Source organism: Protobothrops mucrosquamatus, unplaced genomic scaffold (genome assembly GCF_001527695.2).
Source record: "Protobothrops mucrosquamatus isolate PMUCROS unplaced genomic scaffold, P.Mucros_1.0 scaffold2089, whole genome shotgun sequence".
In the NCBI taxonomy this organism is placed as follows: Eukaryota; Metazoa; Chordata; class Lepidosauria; order Squamata; family Viperidae; genus Protobothrops; species Protobothrops mucrosquamatus.
In genome coordinates, this window is record NW_015388191.1 from 13,998 (window position 1) to 23,306 (window position 9,309).

At 36.7% G+C, this 9,309-nt stretch overlaps 1 protein-coding gene across 1 annotated transcript in view; it reads left to right on the plus strand.

The window, feature by feature from the left end:
• Positions 1–8,883, plus strand: part of LOC107294769 (synaptotagmin-like protein 5) — a 19,440-nt gene extending 10,557 nt beyond the window's left edge. The window contains exons 7-11 of the mRNA XM_015824028.1: positions 1,603–1,764; positions 3,824–3,932; positions 5,513–5,648; positions 6,649–6,857; positions 8,002–8,883. Of these exons, the coding sequence (XP_015679514.1) occupies positions 1,603–1,764; positions 3,824–3,932; positions 5,513–5,648; positions 6,649–6,857; positions 8,002–8,144 (759 nt within the window). The 3' untranslated portion in view covers positions 8,145–8,883. The remainder of the gene's footprint in view (positions 1–1,602; positions 1,765–3,823; positions 3,933–5,512; positions 5,649–6,648; positions 6,858–8,001) is intronic.
• The last annotated feature ends 426 nt before the right edge of the window (positions 8,884–9,309 follow it).

Here is a 9,309-nt window from a genome sequence, read left to right on the forward strand (position 1 = left end):
GAGGCGGTCTCGAAGGTATCCGGGTCCAATGCCATGGAGCGCTTTAAAGATGATGGTCAGCACCTTGAAGCGCACCCGGAAGGCCACCGGCAGCCAATGCAGCTCGCGTAGCAGCGGTGTTACATGGGAGCGACGAGTCCCTCCCAACACCGCCCGCGCGGCCGCATTTTGGACTAGCTGGAGCCTCCGGGTGCTCCTCTATGGTCAAAATGAGAAATTCTTGGTTGACTGGTTTGTTAGTTTAAATTATTTATATGCTGCACAGTACCTGCATGATAAAGATGTCCTTGAGTTGGGCTGTGTTTCTGGTGTCTCTCTGGACATGTCCAACTAGTTTTTGGGTTGTGCTTGTAAGTGATTTGCTCCTACTTTCCTCAGGGATTTCAGTCCACTTTGTCTAGATATTTTTGATTTTTCTGTTTCATCTAAAGTCATCCTCCCATATTTGTGTCATCCACAAAACCTTGTGTCATCCAGTTCCATCATCTCAGTCATTGATTAACATTTTGAATTGCATAGGATCCAAAATAATCACTGATATTCCACTCAATTCTTCTGTCCAAGATGAAATGAGATTGTTCAGGCAACTGAGGCCATTTAACAGTTGCATCTTCTACCCTATATTTTAATTAATTAATTAATTAATTTTAATTTTTTGTGTCATCCAATTCCAAAATAACTGGGTGGTCTCTTTATTAAGAAATATATATATATCATGAGTCTATTAAGAAAAATATGTGTCATGAGGAACTCTGTCAAAAGCTTTGCTGAGAACCTGAGAACATTCCAGATCTACTGAGCTGCAATTCTATTATTAAAGAAGGAAATATGGTTCAGTGGCACGATTTGTTTGCAACAAAACCATGCTTGCTCTTGTTAATTGCAGTATGCTTATTCAAGTGCTCATAGATATGTTCTTTATAATTTGTTTGAGACTTTGCCCAATGTCAAAATTAAGTTGACACTTCCTTGTACTTCCTGGGCATCTGCTTCCCATTTATTTATTTAAAGGAGAATATTTGTAGGTCAGGGTTGAAATGAAGATTTCTTGGTGCACTCTGAACTCAGAAAGCACCAAGGACTCCTCATCTATTTATTTGTTTGCTTATCTTATTTGTATACCTCCCATTCCCAAAGGCTGGAAAACTAACAGTCAAAAATCACTAAGGGAAAAAAACCCCACAAAAAAACAAAAAAAAAAAAAATTAAAAGGATTTTCAATTACATGATTCAAGAAAGATAAAAAATGTAAAACAGTTGTGGAATTTAAAGAACAACTTTCTTAATAACAACACTTTTACCAGTTTTGGAGAATTTAGTATCACCAGTTCATTTTTTTTCTATTTTAATTATGAATAATGTTTCAAAATCAATATGCATACAGGAGGAGATGGAAGGACAGGTGTAAACAGGTTTTCAGGAGAATAATTACATTTTATGTATTTCCCTTCATAATTTGAATTGCACTAGTAGGAAGGGAAAATATTGCATCATTTATTATCTGTTAATACCTTTGGATATACTTAGAAGTTCTATACTCTCACTTACTGGGTCCTAAAAATATTTTCCTTAAAAATATGCTCCTTTTCTATCACTCAATAGTATGTCATTAGCCACACGCAGCTTGAGACTCGCACTCTGCAACTTTCTGTCTGGCATTATGACAGATTTGGGCGTAACAGCTTTCTGGGAGAAGTAGAGATTCCCTTGGACTCATGGAACTTTGAAAATCAAGCTGATGAATGGTTCATGCTTCAGCCGAAGGTGAGAAGGTCCTGTTGGTTTCAAGAAGTGGCATGCAAATTTATATTGCAGTCAAATTATCCACTAGCTGAAGGCAACTTAGCTGAAAGATGGGTCTATTCCACTGTATAGTGTTCTTTGAGTTTTTAAGTTAAAGCCATCACAACAAGAAAACTACAGAGGAAGAATTGTATGTCCCACAAAGGCTGTATCGCAAGTGGCTCTCAAACTCTAGATGCCAGTATGTTTTCCTGTAGCTTGGACAGATCAGTTTGTTCCTGTCCAACAAACTGCAAGTTTTATCATTTCATTTGCAATCTAATATGTGAAATCTGTTCTTTTTACCTTCTGTGCTTCTGTAGTCCAAAAAGGAATGGATTATTCCCATATCACATATTTTTGTTTGTTACTGTTGAGAAAAGGCATCTAACTTTTTAACTTTAACTTTAACTTTAATCACATTTATACCCCGCCCTTCTCCTGGTGGACTCAGGGCGGCTTACAGCCAGTTTAAAACAAAATAGCTAATACAATATACAAAATTTAAAATATGGTTAAAATGAAATATTAATATAGGCTTTTTCTTTTTTAAAAAGTTGTTTAAAAACCAAATTTAAAAATACCCCTTAGGCCAGTCCTGCCAGCTGAAATAGCCATGTCTTGAGGGCGCGGCGTAAAGACAAGTATATCTATTTTGGGGGAAGCCCTCTAACTCACTTATCACTCTCCTGATATTGTCAAAGTAATAATCCTAACATTTTTTTAGCACCTGGATTCATGAAGAATTTTGGCCACTCAAGTCAGATAAATACCATAGTGAGTTACGTCTCTTTCTTGAAACATCTGGCCTTCTCCAAGCATATGTGGCTCCATGTGGTCGTGGTTTCATTTTTTTTAAAACTTGATACCATTGTATATTTAATTGTTCTAATATGTATTCACCTTTGTTCCTTTTCTTGTTTTCCTTCCCATCCTAACACTTGAGTTATTTCTGATTTATCTTGTTTTGTTGAAATTTGAAAATACGTTAATGTGATAAATTTGATAGAAAAACAGGAATAGCAAAGCCATTGTGATATTATTGAAGTCTGCATAAAGCTTAGAGTTAAGTGGGAATTGTAGCGACAAGGTTTACTGTCAATTACATAAATATTAGAACAATGCTGAACGTCACAAGACCCCTTAGTTCCCATTTCTGTCCCTATTAAAGAACTAGCAGTGGGTTTGCAGAAAAGCTCCACTTTTACTTGTCAGTGATCCAAGCTCTTTATTAAACTTAAACTTGCATTCCTATGGCCACCAACAAAGAAAGCCTGTCTCACGAGCACCCTCCACATTGCAGAGGAAAAGTTGGTCGCTTTTGTCCTCTATCTAGTAGGCAAACAGAGGGCATGTGTTGGGCAGTTTGGAAGAAGCTTTGTGGTGGTTCAAGCTGTCTTAAGAGAGAGACAAAAACACCTAGGAACTGGACATTTTAAAGAAAACCCCTTCCTACTTCCTTGCTGGAAGCTTATAGAGCAGTGATGGCGAACCTTTTAGAGACTGAGTGCCCAAACTGCAACCCAAAACCCACTTATGCATTGTTGGGTGCCAGGTGGGTGTGGCCCATTGGCTGGGTGTTGCCAATTGGGTGGGTGTGGCCCATTGGCTGGGCATGGCTGCAGTGGTAGCAGCAGACTGGGTGGGACTAAAAAGTTCAATCAATCAATTCTAACTTTGCAAGATCTTTTTTTTCCCCGCAAGAAGTTGAAATTGACTGATTGATTGAACCTTTTTTTTTGTGTACACAGCAGCGGAGGCTTAAAACGAAAAGGTTTTATAAAACCCAGCTGAAGGCCTAGGACTGGGGTGACAGCGCACGTGCCCACAGAGAGGGCTCTGCATGCCGCCTCTGGCACCTGTGCCATAGGTTCGCCACCACTGTTATAGAGTGTAGGAAGTAGAGGTTGGTCATTTGAAGCTCATCTTCATCTGTATACTTCTCTTTATGTATACCTCAAAATAATGTGCAACATGCTCTAAAAGTGAAGGCGAATATTTATTAAACAAGACTTTGTTCTATTTTACTTTCTTATTTTAGATGGAGATTTCCACTGATATTGGGCTGCAGTACAAAGGAGAATTAATTGTTGCTTTACGGTACACTCCACCTGAGAGGAACCTAACACTTCCCCTAGGAGAGATTCAAGGTAAAAGAAAAAAAACCCTTTGATGCATCCAGAAATGTTTCCCTTGAATTGTTTTAATTCATGGTCTTCTGCAGACATTAGGAACAAAAACCCAGCACTACAAAACATTGAAATTGTTGCTGTTCAGTTGGTTTACTACTTTCTAAAAGAATTTGAAACCGCAAATCATTTCATCTTCCTATATTATTCATCCTCAACACTATATCTTTTGGAAGCAAGGGCAGGATTTGTTAGCTGTAAATTCATTAGCTCTCTATTCAACAGCATTTTCTTATAATGTCATCTTGTTGAGTAACAAGACTTGATATTTTCATTCTATGCAAAATGCTGCAAAAGCTGCCAATTATTTCTACTCAAAATTCCCTTGTGTCTGTATATCTTGGGGTGACCAAGGTTGGTGTGATTGTCTGAATCCTGAGAACAACTGATAATCAATCAGCTGTGCCCACCCAAATTCAGCAGAGGCTAGAGAAACAGGGAGAAGGTTTCTGAAATTCAAAGGCAATCTACTTTTCAAGACTCCTGTCCACCAGAAAACTATTTTTAATGATGAGTAATTGGTGTTTGAGAGGCAGTTTGGTGTAGTGGTTAAAGCTTTAGGCTAGAAACTGGGAAATCATGAGTTCTGCTTTAGGCTCAAAGCTCACTGGGTGACTTTGGGCCAGTCACTTTCTCTCAACCCTAGGAAGGGGGCAGTGGCAAACCATAAACATAGATTTTCATATTTTTAGTTGTACTCTGCCCAGAGTTGCTCTGTGAGTGAATTGGGCAATCTCTAAATTTATATGTATAAATTTATAAATATATATAAATTTAGAGATTGCCCAATATAAATCAATCAATCAATCAATATAAATGACTTCTGAAAAACCTTGCCAAGAAAACTGTCCAGGCAGTTTCTGAGAATCAGACATGGTTGAATGGAAAGAGAAAAAATGAAGTTTGGATAAGTTAGAGAGTTTGGGGTGTGCTGATCAATTTTTAAATAATTACTCTATGAGCTAGGATTTATTGTGGACCTTTTTTGCTTTTTATTATTTTTTATGACACCCATCCAGAGTTAAAATATAATGAACATAATGTTGTAAAAACAGAAAAGCATCATTTTCCTCATCACTTATATCTCAAGTTTAATAGGTTCAACTATTAATAACTCTAATTGCCATTGTGACCAGGAGACTATTATTCTTCTCCTAGGTAACCATTCTTCAAAAACCTCTAAGAAGGTTGAAAATTTCATCAATAGCCATAGCTGTTAGAAACTGTTTCATGCTATTCCTCCTTCATGCTATTAACTGTTGCTAATTGTTTTATGATTTATTTGCAATTTTAAAATTTCCTTTTATAGTTATTAGATTATATACTGTTTTTTATTGTGATTGGTCTTGGGCCATAAATATATGTTGAAGTTGCATCTGGAGCATAAATCCATTCAAGATACTCTTCTATAGGACAGAGATATTTGTGGCTTGGTTAAGAGGCATGGTTTGATGTATATTCATTATTAACCTTAAGACAGGCTACAGTGCAAAATATGGAAGCTTCATATATTCCTCCATTCTTGTTTCCTTATTCTAAAGGAAAGAAGAGTTCAAAGAAAGAAAAAAAGGCAACCTCTCAAATACCATCAGGAGGCATATTGGAAATTGTCATCAAGGAAGCCAAGAATTTAATGGCGGTGAAATCAGGAGGCACTTCAGATACGTTTGTGAAAGGGTGATTTCCCCCATTCTGTCTCTGGTTATGTATGCTAGTAGACGTTTAGTATTTCTGTATTGAATACAGGTAGTCCTTGCATTATGACCATTGGTTCAGTGACTGTTCAAAATTATGATACTAAATAAGGAGGGATTTATGATAGGTCCTTAAGAGTTCTGGCTGTCACAGCATCTTTGAAGACACGTGACTGATTTCTGATGTTCCCACCAGCCAAGACAATGGGAAAGCTGGCAGGGAATCATATGAGGGCCTTGCTTAACAAGATTGCTGTTCAGTGACAGCAAGTGAGACTGCAAGAATTGCGGTTGCTAAGTGAGCCAGTAATGTGTGATGTCACCCTTTACGATCACATCGCTTAGCGATGAAATTCTTGATCCCAGTTGCCCTGGTGATCACTTATATGATCATCTATTCGTTTCCTCAAAAATGTCCCGTAAACATCAAGTGGCAAGATTTAGAATTTTTGAATCTTTACTTCCTTCCACCTTATTTTGAATATTTTAAACGGAAAAATAATAGTAGGCAACCGGTTCATATATCAGGATTGTATTGTATCTCTTAATCTCAGTTAGCCGATGTAATCTTGCATTTGCTATCCAGATCTAATTCATAATTCACCTTCTACTACAGGCTAATATCACAATCTCAAAATAAGCTTATATGACCATGTATTATTTGTAAATCTCAGTATCGCTCCATGTCAGAGTTTCATTTTAAGAAAGTAAAAATATTCCAAATAATCCTTCCTTCTAGAAAAAGGGCTCAATGAAAGTTGCAGTGGCCAACTCTTATGACAAATGTTTTTTATAGTATTTTTTTCTTTGAGGGAAGGGCTATGGATCACACATAGCTGTTGAGTGATGTGCCAGTGGCCACATTTTAAAAATGGGTTGGGTTAAGATAGTTCAATCAGCATCTTCTCAATTATAATTATTATGACATTCATAACAGACCTCCATATTCTTTTTCTTATTCCCCCCTTCCTTTTGTCTCTTAGATATTTGCTTCCTGACAACAACAAATCTTCGAAGCATAAAACCCATGTAATAAAAAAAAGTGTGAATCCTCACTGGAATCATACATTCACTTTTAGTGGCTTGAACCCTAGAGATATACACAATGTCTGTGTAGAACTTACTGTTTGGGACAAGGAGTCTCTCGCCAGCAATATTTTCCTGGGAGGTGTTCGCTTGAGTATTGGAAGTGGTATGTATGGATAGATCTACCTTTTGATAGAAGGTTGTTGAAATGGAATATCTAGAATACTCTTTATATTTAGATATGGACAGCAGCCCTTGAGAGACCCATTTAGCTCTTTTTCTTGCAGCTCATAGGAAAAACTTGCCATATCTTCCAGAAAAGATATTGTAAAAATGTGGGAAATGGAAATGCAGAGCTTCTGGGAATGTAAATGCACCCATCCATGCATAAGGTGCTGGATTGGGAGGGAGGTTTTAGACCCCGTGCTTGATTATGGAGGTTGACTTTGGACCACTCAGTTACTCTCGGCCGAGCTCTGCTGTGAAGGAAAATAGGGTGAAAGCTTCCTATATATGCTGCCTCGAGCTTCTGAATGAAAGACAGGATAGAAATCTAATAATAAATATATCAATATGGTTTCTTAAATGATAGGAAAAACAGGTAGAAAATTTAGTTTTTATCATTGCCCTCAGGCCTTTTGCAAATTTATGGATGGCTGATCCAGAAAATATTTTCTGCCTTTGGTTTAAAAGTATTTATGATAACCCATTCTGATGTTTGCCTAAAAAACAAAGCTAAAAAGAATAAATAATAAAAATAAAATTAATAAAAGAAGCAAGTAAATCTGATTAGAATTCCCAATAAAAAGGACAGCTAAGATCTTGTCCTATAATTAATACAAAAATAAGATGGCCAGAGTCAAATGGGAGTTTTTAGATTTATTTTTCAAAGTATTTCATTCTCCATACCACTATTCTTGTAAGAATTCAGCCTAGGAATTATTTTTTTAAGGGCAACAGCTTCCAGTTTGTAATGTACATATTATTAAGATATTAAGTCTTTCATATGTGGTTGCTGTGATTAGAGCTAAACATAACATCCCAGTCTAAATGAAAACATTGCTCATTTTAAATGAAACAAACTTTTACACTGTACCAATGGTGGAAATCAGAGCTATAGATGACAGTTTGATAAGAGTTCCTATAGTTCTTGTGAATCTGGAGTACCATGTGTTATGAACCTCTAATAGAAACTTTGCGGATGTTGTGAAATGGACTTTTATGAAATATTGAACAGAATGAACGGTGGAATGATTTTTCTGATTGAAAAAAAAAAGATCAGCTGACCACTGTGCTTTGCAATTTTCCAGGTATAAGCAATGGCAAAGAAGTTGACTGGATGGATTCTCAAGGAGAAGAGCGACTTCTTTGGCAGAGAATGATTGATTGTCCTGGAGATTCTGTAGAAGGTGTATTAATGCTGAGATCCAGCATGGGGAAACGCAGACTCTGAGGAGTATGGTTTGCATAACACTGACATTACAGTAGTGTGATTTTAAATTGTAATAAGATGTAATGGAGACTGGTCTCCTGTCATGATTTGCACATATAAACATAAGGAAGTTTACTTTTACTCTGAATTTAAATTTTCTGAAATGGATTGTGAATGCATTCGGCACTTTCCTAAATCCATACTGTAGCTCTTGTATTAATTTACCCAGGCTAAATCAGTAAAGTCATCTCCAAAACAAGATTTGCTGAGTTGTTAGAATGAGGTCATATAATACCCTCTACAGAACATGTCTCAGACATTTCCTTTATTATTTCAATATGTTTTCTCAGAAAAGATATATCAGTGATTGATAAATTAATGAAAAGTCATTGAGGCTAGTTCATTATAATCCCATTTCAAATAAGCCTAATGAGTTTGGGAAGTGAGCGCCAGGATTGAAGGTACGCTCTAGGAGTAATTATATTCCTACTTTTCTCAGGCTGCTATCCACAAATGGTTCCTAATAGATTTTGTAATAAAGAGTTAGAGAGTCTCAAGTTACCTGCTTATAAACAGAATGGCATGGGTTAGAGGTATTGTATTGCTAGTATTGCTAATAATAATCTCTATGGAGTTGCGCCTTTTGCATTTCAGCACTTTCTACAAAAGTGAAGGTATAAAAGTATTAAATAGCCACTCAAAAGGAATAGGTGATGTCATATTTGATGTTCTACTGTACAGATTCTTCAATGTTTTTGTTTTGTTTTGACCAAGATTATTGTGAAAGACTGCAAAATAGCAAGCACAGAATCTGACTTCGGTTCTAAAACAGGTATTAGTAGTGACATCCTAGCTTTCTTTACGAGTCTCTAAGAGGGAGTTTCTACAACCTCACTAGCTAATTGCACTGTAATTCAGTTAGGATAACTTCTAATCTTTCAGTGTAAAACTACCTCCCTGTCAGAAATTATGAATGGAGTATATAGCCAAAACCTGTTTTAAGCACTTGTCAATGTTAATATTACTATTCATAATACCCCATCTGTTCCTTCTGTAGTGCACACCTAGATCCTTCAGCCTTTTTTTTATTTTCATGAAGAGTACATTGCTATGAGGGGTGTGATGGCTCAGCAGTTCCTGCCCACCTAGCAGTTTGAAAGCATGCAAATTCAAGTAGATTAATAGG